Source organism: Ovis aries, chromosome 16 (genome assembly GCF_016772045.2).
Source record: "Ovis aries strain OAR_USU_Benz2616 breed Rambouillet chromosome 16, ARS-UI_Ramb_v3.0, whole genome shotgun sequence".
Taxonomy (NCBI): Eukaryota; Metazoa; Chordata; class Mammalia; order Artiodactyla; family Bovidae; genus Ovis; species Ovis aries.
In genome coordinates this window covers 2,152,691-2,167,406 of record NC_056069.1, presented here as the reverse complement: position 1 = coordinate 2,167,406, position 14,716 = coordinate 2,152,691, and the positions used below count along the sequence as shown (strand labels likewise).

Genomic DNA, 14,716 nt, shown 5'->3' with positions numbered 1-14,716 from the left:
ATTCCATTTGAAAGGGTCAGGAGTGAGGCCACTGTTATGTAGATGGGCAGCAGTCAGGGAGCTCGGGGACTCATGTCACCTATTCCCAGGGTGCAGATCAGTATCTATTGGGAAAGGGTCACAAACAAACCCCAGGGAAACAGCTGTTAGATGGAGGTGGTGGGGGGTGGTCTCTGGACCAGTAGCATCACCTTTGAACAAACTCCACCCAGGCTGACTGAATCAGAACCTCTGGGGTTGGGATGGGGTAGCAGCAACCATGTGTTAGGAAATCCTGCAGGGGTTTCTGCTGCAGTTCAACGCATTGTCCCATGGGAAAAACCTCAGTAAGGAATTTCACCCGACGGTCTTTCCAGTGCACCTCCCTACGGTGTGGGACCTTGGCAGCCCAACTTTTTCTGGGCTCACGTGCTCAGTGTGTGCACATATATACAGACACCTCTTATCACCCCTCAAGGATGTACAGAGGGTTACCAGTGATGATTGTATGGGGTATCCAAGGGTAACTGCAAGGACTGACTGGAATTACTGTCCCTGAATTATACTATTGTGTCGTATTTTTAGTCTTACATCAATGGATGACATAGAAAAGTTAATTAGAAATTCATCAGGAGATTTTTGAGAATGAGTTGACCATTTTTCCCTCCGCATCCCATTAAAAGATGCTTACTCCTTGGAAGGAAAGTTATGACCAACCTAGATAGCATATTCAAAAGCAGAGACATTACTTTGACAACAAAGATCTGGCTAGTCAAGGCTATGGTTTTTCCTGCGGTCATGTATGGATGTGAGAGTTGGACTGTGAAGAAAGCTAAGCACCAAAGAATTGATGCTTTTGAACTGTGGTGTTCATTGGAAGGACTGATGCTGAAGCTGAAACTACAATACTTTGGCCACCTCATGTGAAGAGTTGACTCGATGAAAAAGACTCTGATGCTGGGAGGGATTGGGGGCAGGAGGAGAAGGGGACGACAGAGGATGAGATGGCTGAATGGCATCACCGACTCAATGGACATGAGTTTGAGTGAACTCCGCGAGTTGGTGATGGACAGGGAGGCCTGGTGTGCTGCAATTCATGGGGTCGCAGAGTCGGACACGACTGAGCGACTGAACTGAACTGAACTGATAGCTGAAAACCAAAGAAAACTTTCTATTCTATCTCAGTGCTGGGAAAAGCTGTGCCCCACCCCCACCCCACACCGTTACTGAATAATTATCTTCCTCCAGTGGAAAATGTGACTCCTATAACCAATGGCCCTTCCCTTTTTGCCATGGACACCATGAGGCTCAAAAATGAAATCTGTGGCTGAAACGTGTGCAGATTTCTAGAGGGACCTTATGACTGGAGTATCTAGATACGAACTCTCTGGAGCTGATCTCCCATCCCTTCTGGATTTGCACAGATTCTGGGTTTCACTTCTTCCCATCTGCAGAGGTCATTCCCATCATCTGTAGAAGAGATGACTTTTCACAAGTGGCGCAGACTTTGACTGGTGGGTCCTGACTTTCCTGGTCTGGATCATGGTCGTCCCAGAGTCTCTCTTTGACAGAGGCACCTGGGTGTGCCCAGCGGGATAAGGGACGCCTATGAGTGCTGCTCCTTCCTGCACCACACAGAGCGCGGCATCGAGGGAGGGAAGCAGATGAGGGTCAGGCTGTGGGAACTCTGGGGGCGCCTGAGGCCTGAACACCTGCCATGCCCTTCTGAGGGACAGATGGCTGCATGAGATGAGTGATAGCAGCTCTCTGCCCAGGACCCTCCTGCCACCGCCCTGTCCCATCCAGGAGAGGGGACGCCTCACCTTCTCATACTTGGCGAACCCTCCCATGACAGCAGGGTCCACGATCCCATTCAGGAGCATGGAGAGCGGGTTAATGGGGAGGGTCTCATCATTCTGATACTGGTTTATCATCATCAGGATCTTCTCATTGGCGGTGGACATGGTTTCGATGGCATTCTCCAGAGGGCTAATTGTGGTCTGTTGAAAACAAGATCACCAAGAAGAAAGGGCCTGAGCAGGCTGCTTTAAAAACAGGTATAATTATTGGGATTGATTTCCTCTGGGGTTGGAATTCAAATGAAGCAATGTTCCCCAAGGGGCTGTAGCAGGCTCCCGTGGTAATTACTGAGCCCTGGGGGCCGTCTGCTGTCTGGGGAAGCGACAAGCTGAATTTCTGCTTAGTGAGAATAAGATTTCCCTGGGGAAATGAAGTAGGCAGTGGCAGGCACTCTTTGGGGTTTCAGTGGTTGGATGTGCTCCAAGCAGGCTTTTTCCTCTTATTACCTGGTGAGAGACACTCCCACTCAACCCAAGCGGCACTGGATGTGCACCCACGACATGTGAGCCCTGAGCTGGAGGCCAGAGCAGCTGATGACACAATCACCGGCCAGGCCCACATCAGGTCCCGAGACTTGTTATATGCGGGTCACTGTTCCAACGTAGGCTTCGTTTAGCTGGGAGGTAAAACTAAACACCCTTTCAATACCTCTTAAAAAGCAAGATAAATAGAACGCTGGGTTTCCCAGGTAGCACAGTGGTAAAGAATCTGCCTGCCACTTCAGGAGACGCAAGAGATAAGGATTCAACCCTGAGGTCAGGAAGATCCTCTGGAGGAGGAAAGGGTATTCTTTCTCACTCCGGTATTCTTGGCCTGGGAAATTCCACGGACAGAGGAGCCTGGAGGGCTACAGTCCATGGGGTCTCAAAGTCAGACACCACTGAAGAACTGGGCACAGCTCAGCAAACAGTGGCATTAGGCGCTAACTGGCAAAACCGTGGTTCCCATGAGCATAGGATCTAGGCAAAACAGGAAATAAGTCTTCAAACTTTCTCTGTGACAGAGCCAGATGCTGTCTGTGGCAACAACTCAACACTGCCACTGTAGGAAGGAACCAGCTACAAACAGTGTGAGAATCAGTGAGCGTGGTTGTTCCAATGAAACTGTTTACCAAAATAAATGCAGGTGGGATCTGGCTCATAGGCCATAGCTTCCTGACCCCTGAACTAAACTAAGCAAATTAAAAATGAGTGCAAATCTCAGCCAGCTTTCCTATCTGTGTGACCTTGGGCAAGTTTCCTAAACTTTCCAAGCCTCAGTTGACTTTTTGGTAAAATGAGAAGAATATCTACTTCAAAAAGTAGCTGATGGTAATTATTATTACCTCTTGTAGACATTAGGACAAGGAACAGCATCCGTCCTAAGAAGGGAAGACTCACTGGCAGGGCGGGTGGGCGCTGGAGGGAATGGTCAGGAAACCTGAGAAACCCTCCTGGAGGAGGGGGCCCTAAGTGCTGCTGTCTGTTGAAACGGTGGTGTTACAGGGCCTGCCTCATGAGCACACAGCAAAGGGTAGTTCAGACAATACAACACCTGACTCACAGCAGCGCTCTTTACAAAGCGCATCGGCTAGTTTCTGTCACTGTTGAGCGTTCGAGAGGGGCAGGCCCGGCATTCACAGCCACGTTCTCGGTCATCTTTCTAAACTATTTCCCTAAATCCCTGGGAAATCCTAGCCTCCTCGCCCACTCTCCTTGTCTCTGGACATTTCTGAAGATGGTCCTGCGAGCAGGCTGCCTCTGTGTGTCACTGCCACTCGCTGTCACGCATGCGCACACATGTACACGCACACTCACACACACGCAAAGGGGAGCTGGAGGGAAAGGCTGCTCAGCCTGGTGGGGGCAGCAGCCCGTGTCCTACAAGCTGCAACCCACGGTCCAGTGTCTGTCTTAGAAATCCTCTGAGCTGCATGAGATAAGCATTATTACTACAACTTACATCCGTCACTGATCACGGGGCAGTTCAAGTTCCATCTTCGGGCTTTAGCTTTATGCAAAATAATCCCAATGGATGGAAACTAGGGAAGGGTTTGCACACTGGAGATCTGTAGGTCAAACTGGGACTGGGCCTGTCATTCAGCCAGCACATGAGTTCTAATGTTTTTAGAAATTAATTCAGCCTGAAGGAGTTTGCTGCAGCTTCTCCCACGGCCTGTTGTTTGACCATTTCACATATTTACAGTATCTTCCTGGGCTCTGAAGGTATTTAGATTTGTAGCTCTTGGATTAAAAGACCTTCAGAGTGTCTTTCAGCTCGGAAACTCCATAGTTTCATCTTTTATTTTGGCCACACTGTGTCTTGTGGGATTTTAGTTCCATGATGAGGAACTGAACCTGGGCCCTTGGCAGTGAAAGGGTGGACAGCCAGAGAATTTCCATGAAATTCCATAGCTTTTTCATGTCTACTTTACAGATGATGAAAACTAAGGCCAGAGATACACTGTGTTTATCCAACATCATAGCCTCTTAATAACTAGGTTGAATTTGGGCCTCTGACCCCCAGCTCAGAACTTCTTGTAAAGATTAAATATTCTCAGGACCAAGAACAAGGAAAGAACTCTCAATAAGCAAGACTTACACTTGAATCCCATCAGAAAACAACTCTCCGCACAAACTGTACTATAGTCACGGCAGTTCATGAAAGAAACCACCAAGAACAAGATACAAATTCTGTAACGCAAAAACAAATGTCTGGAGAGGCATTCACTCAGCAGGCATGACACTGTTGTGTCTGAAACATCCTTAATTCTTTGTAACTCAACTGAGGGAGGTTAATAGAGACAAATTTCCTCTGGTCAACTTTTTGGAGGCTTTCCCAACCACTTCTATCAGGGGGGTATCAGTCAAGGTTGACTATTTCCTTCCTAATTTCAGAATCATGAGTTCATAAAGTAAAGTAACCATTTCAGATATTATAGGCTTCTGCATATTAATTGAGTGACGGGCTGATGAATTTACTTAATTACTATTCTTGAGCACCAATTATGTGTCTGGGACTATTCTTTGCACTCAGAGATACAGCCAGGAACAAAATAGACAAAAACCTGTCTTCCTGGAGCTCACAGCCTAGTGGAGCTTATATTCTAATGTTACTATATGCAAAATTATAGATATTAAACAGAAACATACAGACAAGTTACGTTGTCCATCAGGAGGCGAGATACCCTGGCAGAGGGGGCCGGGGCATGCAGGGAGTACAGGAGGGATCCCCTCAGTTTGCTGACAGCCCCGTGGGGACAGTGATGAACAGAGGTGCCTCTTTGAGCCCACCAGAGGAGAAGGCACAGCCAGGGTCAACGGGTAGAGACCATAGCTTAGTGGAAAGCTTCCAATTCCTCACCTCAAAAATGGGATTAATCATAACAGCGTACTTCACAGGGTTTTGTGGGATTAAATAGAATAATGCTAGAAAGCCCTTGACACAGCTCCTGGAACACTTCTCCGAGCTTATCACACACCACTGTGTCCCCTGCATAAAGGTCATGTGTCGTTTCTTCCTCTCCAGGGCACTAACTCTGGGGTGGGTTGCAAACACACTGAGGAAGGAGAGAGTGACTCTATCCAGATGCCTGATTTAAGAAGTTAAAGTCAAACCTCACCTCTTTTATTAAAAAAAGAAAAAAAAAAAGGTCAGTTTATTCATTTCTGGCCATGCTGGGTCTTAGTTTCAGCACTTGGATCTTCAGTCATAGCTGTGGCACGTGAACTCTTAGTTGCGGCAGGCACGTGGGCTCTAGTTCCCTGACCAGGCATCAAACCCAGGCCCTCTGCACTGGGAGCACGGAGTCTTAGCCACTGGATGACCAGGGAAGTCTCAAACCTCATCTCTTTTACTAACCTTGAACAATCCACTAACTCACTCAGTACCTGGGTTTCCTCATCTGTGAAACGGAACATCTACCTTGCACTTGTGGAGGGGTTTAAATGAGGTCACTCCTATGAACAGCTTAGCACATGCTTGGTAGTCTGTTGACGTTATCATCGTTATTATATTTTACTAAGGTCTGGGCCACATCTGTGTAAAAGAGATGGAGGGTCACCTGGCTTCTGGGGGTGTGGGCCTTAAGGGCTGAAGGGGGATGGTTTCAATGCTTATCAAACAGCACTGGAAATGTCAGTCAGACCGTGTCCCTCCTGTGCGCGCAGCTCCAGTTCAGCCAGTGGCAACGCCTGAGACCTTATGGTGCCTACAAGGTCCTACATGACCTGCTAGCAGACCACTGCTACTCCTCCCTCACTTGTTCCGATCCAGACGTGAGCTTGTTCTGCCCCAGGGCCTTTGCACTTGCTGTTCCCTCTGCTAGAAGGTGCTTCTCTTGGATATTTGCACACATCTCTTGGATATTTGCACAGATAGTTCCCTCACTTCCTCCAGGCTTTTGCTCAAAAGGCATTTAGCCAGAAGACTTTCTCTCTCCATGCTATTTAAAATAACCCCCATTCATTACCTTTCTCTTTTATTTTATCCAGAGTAGTTTTCTCCACCTGACATAGTATATATTTACTCAGACTTTTTTAGTGTCTTCACCACTAGAATGTAAGCTTCACTGTAAAATCTCCAGCTGCCTGACATGTGTTAGGAACTCAAACATTTGATGAATGAATAGGTGAGTAAGATATCCTGAATACACCCCTGCTTCTCAAGTTCCCCTTGCTGGGAGCTGCAAGATCCTTAGCTATCTGAGAACATAGAGACCCTGAAGTGAGTTATGAAGCAAAATGCATGCTATATGTGGAGCAAATACATGGAGTTCACACATCTGCGTTGTAGTCAGAGCTTTGCCCTGCATGATTTCCTTTCTCCGAGCTTTAGTTCATCCAACTCTAAAACGAGTTCATAGCGGGATTTGCAAAGGGCTCCCAAACAACTGCTGTGGGGGAGAATATGAGGAGCTGAATGTGTCCATGGAGTTCCAGGCCCTCTGCTTCATCTGTACCAGCCACAGAAGCTCCCCGCTCATCAAGTTTATTACTGGATTCTATGGTACCTTTCATTTTCCAGGGAAAAAAGTTATCGGATGCTAAAAATTAATCTGAAAGCAGGTAAACTAGATGCTGCTTCACGTCCCTTCCTGCACTGGAGTTCCTGGAGTCCCGCCTGGTGGCCCAGACAGTAAAGAATCCGCCTGCAGTGCAGGAGACCTGGGTTCAATTCCTGGGTCAGGAAGATCCCCTAGAGAATGGAATGGCTACCCACTCTAGTATTCTTGCCTGGAGAATCCCATGGACAGAGGAGCCTGGTGGGCTACAGTCCATAAAGTCGCAAAGAGTTGGACATGACTGAGCGACTAACACTTTTTCACTTTTCCTTTCTGCAGCGGCTTTTAACAAAGGCATTGCCCTCTCCCGGTCCCAGGAGACTCCTGAGGCTGGCAGACTCACCTGGGACATGTGAACCACCTCAAACCAGCGCAGGATGCCAGGAAGCTTGTATGCAGTCACGAAGGAGGTCCTCTCGATCCACATCGACTGTCCCATTGGAGGGAGGCAGGGGCAGGAAAGCAACACACTTGTGAAACCTGACCAGCAGAGCTGGGACCTAGCCAGGCCCCCAGGCCTCCTATCCACCCGGAATCAGAATGAAAAATTACAGGATCCAGAAACACACCCCCATTTTACCCTGAAGAATCCTTTCCCAATGTGAAGTTTACATTTTCCCTAGATTTAGGTTCAGTATGTTTTAACCTGGGTCTCTGAACAGGCATAATTTTTAGGCACAATTGAATATATTCACCTGCATTTTCTGGGTGTGTGTATAGCAATCAATCATCATATTCTTAAAGGGGCAGAGCCGCCCCCCACCTCCAAACATGAAGAATCACAGTTGAAGGGAAAGAGCGGAGAGAGACTTGGAGCTGGCTCCTTGTGCCAGCCTTAGCCCTTGGGAATAGCAGACAGGTCCTGGGAAACACAGGGACACTGGGGACTGTGAACTCCCCGAGGCAGACAGGGGCTCTCGCCAGGCCTGCGTTACATGGAGAGTGGAGAGGCTCAAGAAATGAGACGACAAACCCCACAGAAGAGCCTGGAAGGCGGGTGTCATCATACCAGCAGAAGCCAGGCTCCTTCCTGTGGGTTTGGGTCAGAGGCCCTCCCATTATGATGCTGCAGGAGCATGCTCTGGCTGGTACAGAGGCCCAGGGGAATGATCGTGGCTGCTGCAGGGGAGAGGAGACACTTACGGCAAACTCGTTCTCAGGATCGACGGTCCCCCTGCGCACTGGCCGGGAGTAGTGGAACTTCTGCACGTGGTTGGATTTGTAAAAGCTGCAAGACAGGAAGAGGCTGAGGCTCCTGAGAGTGAAACCTGACCTGACCCTGCACTGTCCAGGGAGGCCCTCCGCAGTGAACTCTAGGTCTGGTAGAGCCCTCGCTGTAGCATTTAAAACCAGGCTTTCTTTCTAAGATGATTTAGAAGCTCGTCAGTCGTATGCCCTCATAAGAACATAGCACCCCTCAGGGTACCCCCAAAGTTGAAATTCTATCATTAATACACATATTGGTGTCTGGGCCATTGTTTCTTATGATCTCAATGAAGGATCTGGATACATCCAAGGTCCTAGACTAATGGCCCAGAGGTATCTTCTAAGGATTCCTTTAGCTATGCCCCCACCCCTACCCCATCAGTCTTCCTGAATCTCTAGGGCTGTTCTAGCATCAGAGCCAGCAGGGCACGGTGCTGGCTGTGTGGTTGTCATCCCTTGCCCAAGGGTGCCTTACTGAGGTGGGGACGGAAGGCTGAGATGCAGACTCAGCTACATCTGTCCCCCTACCTCCCTAGCATGAGACCACTTCTCCCCCAAGGAGCAGGCCATTCCTCTCACAACTGAGCTCCTGCTCGGACAGGCCCTCCCAGAGAAGAAGCCTTTCCAAAGGCAATCAAGGTGTGAAACTGGGCACCTGGGCTTAAGGGGGGTGAGCCAGACAGCTTAGACTGGGCACCTGCTGCCCACAGATCCCACAGACCTTCTGCTTCACCACCTCACTCCTGACCTTGGCTTCTGGTATTAAACAGATCCATCTTGTCTTCATGCTGCTACCTCCAATGCCTCCTTTATGTTACTTTACATTTAAATTTTTTGGTTTGTGGGATCTTAGTTCCTTGCGCAGGGATTGACCTTTGGCCCTTGGCAGTGACGGCACTGAGTCCTAACCACTGGGGGACCTCCCTTAGCGTACCCTTTAAATCAAAGTGTGGACACATCCGTTGTGAGTACACAACCTTCACAAGCGCCGAAAAGATGCCCCTCCGGAGAAAGTGCTCAGCCCGAGCATCGTCCCTGTCGCCCACACTCTCCGGCTGTGGATTCCTGGAGCCACTCCGGCACCATCCTGAGAGACAGGCTCTCCACGTCCCAGTCAGAGAAGCCCATCGGTGCTTCCTGAGGACTCCCTGGCTGCAGGGTGAGCCCGCCCTCATCCTCCCAGCCACGCCTGGTGTTAGCCTTCCAGGGGCAGGGCCCAGAGGGCTCATGGGGGTGATGCTTCTTCCAGGAAGGAAATGGAAAACAGGCTAAGACAGAAGGGTACCAAGGCCTGTCCTCCCACCGGCTCTGCTTGCTTGGCAGCCTCACAGAATGTTCCTCCCCACATTCCTTCCCCTGAACTGAGGGGCTTACTTTATAATCTGGTCAGGCACCGGCTTATTCTTGAACCTCGGGTGTTCATCCAAGACGGGCTGGACAGTGAAACACTGGATGTCTGCAATTCCTGTAGTTAAGAGCTCGCAACATGTTGGTCGGGGGTGGGGGGGCAGTTCCCAGCACAGCAGGTCCCAGCTAAGACCCCCCCCCCGCCCCCCAGGACAGTCCTCTGGGGCCAAGTTTTTAATGAGTGGCAAACCTCAAGATGCTAGGTCCTCGTGACCACTTGGCAGTCACCGTGGTCCTTATCAGAGCTGCAGCCCTGTCCGAGGGCTCAGCCTCTGCTAACAGCTGGTTAGTATTAACAGTCCTTAATCTTTGCTATACTACTGTCATGAACAAGAGTAACACCTAACGCATTCATAGCTCTTGATTGACTGCAGAGAATGTCTCCTCTCGGTCTCCTTTCATCTCCCTAGTTCCATTGACCACCGCTGTTAACGTTAATCATACTTTCCAGAGAAAGGGACATCAAGGTCAAAGAAGCTGAACAACACAGTGAAGGTCACACAGCTTGTGAGCACAGAGCAACAGTCTGTATTTGGGTCTGTAACCCTAAGCTCAGGGTTCGTTGCCTATAATTGGTGCTCCCCACTGAGCAGAAGCATCACCATCACCTGAGGGCTTGTTAGAAACGGTGACTCCCGGGGCCCACCTAAGATCTAATGAGTCCCAGTCTGCGTTTTGGAGGCTCCTCAGGTGAGGCACATGCACGCCCCCGTTTGAGAAGCGCTGCTTTAGAGCAGGTGAATACATGCCGTCTAGCACTCTGAGAGCAACTGCCTGGGGCAGGGATATAAGGCCGTGTCCAAGCCCAGTGGGAAAGAGCTCCGTGATTGATGCCTGCCATGGGCACGGGCTACCGAAGAGTTATCACGTGTGCCAGACTTCTGTCACGCCTCTTCTAGACCTTTGTTCACTGTCAGTCAATCACGCAGCAAAATAAACAAGGTTAGCCATCGCCGGTCCCACCCCTGAACCTTGCTTCCGTTTCCCCGGCTTCCGTGGCTTCCTTACCCACCTCTCGTTTCCGGTATCCAGGTTCTCTCCTCCCTCTATTCTACCTGAGGTCCACCCTGGCTTGGAAACTCTTCCCTTGAGCCTGACATTTCTGCCAATTAAGAAATCACAAACTCCTCTTGTTGGCATTCAAATATGCCAATTTTGAATATGAACTGTTCAAATCTTCCACTAGGATTCCAACCCATTTCCCACCGTTATTTCCGAGTATGCAACAGATGGTACTGTCCCCTCTGCTAAGACGATTTCTCCATGCCACCGTGAAGTTCAGTCCACCCTCAGCCAGGTGCCCCTTTCCTTCCTGGCCCTCCACGGCATTGCGTCTGAGCACAGAACTCTCGTCTCTCCTTTCAGTCTCCTCCCCACCAGACTGGGAGCTTCCTGATGCAGGCGCTGGGACTCCTTCACACAAAAGAAATGGCCAGAATGCATTTCCAGGTTAGATCCAATCCTCCCTTCCTCAGTAAACTCACTCTGTGCTAACATGCTGGGGACGTAACTGTTTTACTGCTGAAGAGCACTTCCACATTCAGTGAGAGTCCCTCAGAAAGAGACAGACAGAAAGACACAGGTAGAGAGACATCAAGAGAGATTCAGAGGCAGAGACAATGAGAGGAGAGGGCAAGACGGAGCAATGCTTAATATAAATGAATAAGCCTGACTGGAGGAAGTCGCATAATATTCAGGAAAACTAATTTCTATCTCAAGCTCTACAGCAAACAGCCTTCTCTGGGAGGGAATTCTTTCTGGATTAAGTCTAGGGCAGGACTGGCAACCTATAGCCCTCTGGTCAAATCCGGCTCACTGCCTGTTATTGTGCGGCTCCTAGCTAATCGCTTTTATAGTTTCAATATTTGAAAAAAAAGAGTATTACGTGACACGTGATACTATTAAATTTAAATTTCAGTGTTCATAAATAAAGTTTTATTGGGACAGAGCTACACCCATCCATTTATGTACTACCCATGGGGCTCCCCCAGCACAAGAGAGGTGAGGAGCTGTGACAGAGACACGCGGTCCACAGAGACTAAAATGTGTCCCATCTGGTCCTTCATGTAAGTCTGCCTGAAGAAGCCAGTGACATCACCCTCCAACCACGTCCAGTAGGCTGCATGGCTGCACCTGCTCCCTACGCATTAAACGGCAGAGGGGTGGGTAGGGAACAGGAGACACCCACCCAAGAGACCTTTGCTGTTAAGTGACTTCCCCCACTTGGGTACCTACGTGAGAAGACACTAGGTCTTGTCATGCAACACAGGAAGGCAACAGAACGGAGCGTTAAGAGCTCAGAGTTTGCAAAAATCACACTTGGGTTCAATCTTAGTTCCATCAATTTCTGAGACCTTGTGCCAGCTGTTTACATTTTTAAGCCTCATTTTTCTTATTTGCAAAATGCAGAGAGTAAAAATACCCAACTCATGGGATTGTTATGAGAATAAAATGAAACAATGCATGAAAATGCCTGGCATGCCATCACTTTACAATAGTTAATAGAGAACACTGTTCATTAATCTTAAACGAAAATGATGGCATTATAGAAAGAATGCAGACTTTGAGACAGACCTTGGAGTTCAAATCTCAACTGCATCATTAACTAGCTTCGTACTCTTAGGCGAACCACCTTACCTCTCTGCTGCATGTACTTCTCTATGAAATAGGGACAATTAATACCCACCTAATAGAGTTTTATTGGGGTTGTTACGGCTTTTAGCCACTCAGTCGTGTCCAATTCTTTTGTGACCCTGTGGACTGTAGCCCACCAGGCTCCTCTGTCCATGGGATTCTCCAGGGAAGAATACTGGAGTGGGTTGCTATTTCCTTCTCCAGGGGATCTTCCAGACCCAGGGATCAAACCTGAGTCTCCTGCATTGCAGACAGATTTTTTTTTTACTACTGAGCCACCAGGGAAGCCTTTATGGGGATTAGAAAAATCTAGTTACAAAACCTTCAGTCTTTTGCATGGCATGAAGAGGACACAGAGCAAATGTCAGCCCTTTCCCTCTCCACCTGATTCTTGGAGCTGAATCAGGCTTGCGTATGATGACTCGGCCCAGTAACAGATGCTTCTTCTCCCACCGTGAGTTAAAAGGCCACATGGTTGTTCAATACCAGGATATCCACGTAGCAGGGCCTTAGTACTAATCCCATGTCTCGCCTGTAACCAAACTCACATGTGTAACCAGCCAGCTTTGCCGCTGGTTACATTTCCTCCTGCAAATAACCCTGGTAGAGCACGCATGAAGGGCAGGCGAGCATAATGAAAAGGTTACAGATGAATATGTATCATCCGAGGGGAAAATATTTGCATTAAGGTTCGACAGACCTAGCAGACCAGCCGTGGAACCTGTCAGCCCCATTTTAAAGGCTGTAACTTAATTTGCACTGCAGGGCGCAACACGGGAGCTGGACTAGGTTAACGCAGCCGTTGCAGCATCAGCCCCTGACCTGGTGATCATTATGCTTCGCTGCACTGGAGCCTTGTTTCCACCGTACTTCCCCAACTGCACTAGCACCACCTCCTGTCCCTTGGACTTTCTGTGTGCCCCAGACGCCTTGCTGCATCCATGCCTCCCTCCCTCCTACCTTTCTCCAGCTCCCCTTTCTTTCCCCTCTCTTGTTTTCTTTCTCTTTCTGTTGACCAGCAAGTGTTTCCTGAGAGCTGCCTTTGAGGATCACTGCAGTGAGCAAGAGCACGGGTCTCTGCCTTCCTGGAGTTTCCATGTTAGTTCTACCTTTTTTTAGAAAAAATCCTTTTTATTGTAGAAAAGCCCCTAATGCTGGGAAAGATTGAAGGTGGGAGGAGAAGGGGATGACAGAGGACGAGATGGTTGGATGGCATCACTGACTCAACGGACATGAGCTTGAGCAAACTCTGGGAGATAATTGAAGGACAGGGAAGCCTGGCATGCTGCAGTCGACGGGGTTGCAGAGAGTTGGACACAAGTGAGCAACTGAACAACCCGTGGTTAAAAGTCACATTATCAAACCATAATAGTTTAACCATATTTAACTCTACAGTTCAGTGGCACTAAGTACATTCACTATGCTGTACAACTATCACCATCATCCATCTGCCAAATTCTTCACCTTCCTAAACAGAAACTCTGTCCTCATTAAACACTAAGTCCCCACTGTGCGTGCGTGCGTGCATGTTAAGTCACTTCAGTCGTGTCTGACTCTCCGTGACCCTGTGGAGTGTAACCCACCAGGCTCCTCTGTCCATGGGATTCTCCAGGCAAGAATACTGGAGTGGGTTGCCACGCCCTCCTCCAGGGGATCTTCCCAATCCAGAGGTCCAACCCACATCTCCTGTGGTTCCTGCACTGCAGGCGGATTCTCTACCATTGGGCCGCTGGGGAAGCCCCAGTCCCCATCACCCCTCCCCAAGCCCCACTCCCTGGCCCCTGGCAGCTGCCAGTACACTTTCCGACTCTATGAATTTGACGAGTCTAGGTACCTCATACGAGTGGAATCAAACAGTATTTGTCTGCACCTACTGTATACTGGAGTCTATTTTTAATGTTAACATGATATATGTCCCTGACTTCCCAGGCAGCACAGTGGTAAGGAATCTGCCTACCAGAGCAGGGGGATGCAAGAGACACGGGTTCAGTCCCTGGGCTGGGAAGATCTCCTGGAGGAGGAAATGGCAACCCACTCTAGTATTCTTGCCTGGAAAATTCTATGGACAGAGGAGCCTGGTGGGCTACAGCCCATGGGGTCACGGAGAGCTGGACGCCTCTGTGCACGCACATGTACAATACACGCCCTGTGAACAGATTGCACCTTCTTGGTCTTTTTCTCTCCGTGCTCTTCAGTTGACATATGTGCACGACGATGTATGAAGCAGTTTTACATTTGAAATCACAACAGATAATGACAGATTGAGATCAGTGTGCTAAACAAAAACAAACGGGCTGAGATAGCAGCGTACTGCAGACTTCCAATAAGGTGACCAAGGAAGGCCTCTTCTGGGAGGTGACACTGAGTTAGAATTTGATGGGTGAGAAAGGAGCTGAGGGAAAGGCATTCCAAGCAAAGAGAAGAGAAAACACATAGGCCCAGAGGCAAGAACAAGCTGGGCATGTTTAAGGAACAGAAACAAGATCTGTGCGGCAGAGGAGCATGAGAGAGGGAAGGGAAAGTTGGGGGCAATGGCGCTGGAGACACAGGCCGGGGCCAGAGGAAGGACAGCCCTGCAGGCTTGCTCAG

The 14,716-nt window shown here is 49.1% G+C and overlaps 1 protein-coding gene across 1 annotated transcript in view; it reads right to left on the bottom strand.

Annotated features, from left to right (window-relative positions):
* DOCK2 (dedicator of cytokinesis 2) overlaps window positions 1-14,716 on the bottom strand; it is a 473,410-nt gene that overhangs the window by 21,064 nt on the left and 437,630 nt on the right. The window contains exons 42-45 of the mRNA XM_042233648.1: window positions 9,461-9,542; window positions 8,024-8,108; window positions 7,224-7,310; window positions 1,803-1,979 (exon numbers count right to left, since the gene is read on the bottom strand). Of these exons, the coding sequence (XP_042089582.1) occupies window positions 1,803-1,979; window positions 7,224-7,310; window positions 8,024-8,108; window positions 9,461-9,542 (431 nt within the window). The remainder of the gene's footprint in view (window positions 1-1,802; window positions 1,980-7,223; window positions 7,311-8,023; window positions 8,109-9,460; window positions 9,543-14,716) is intronic.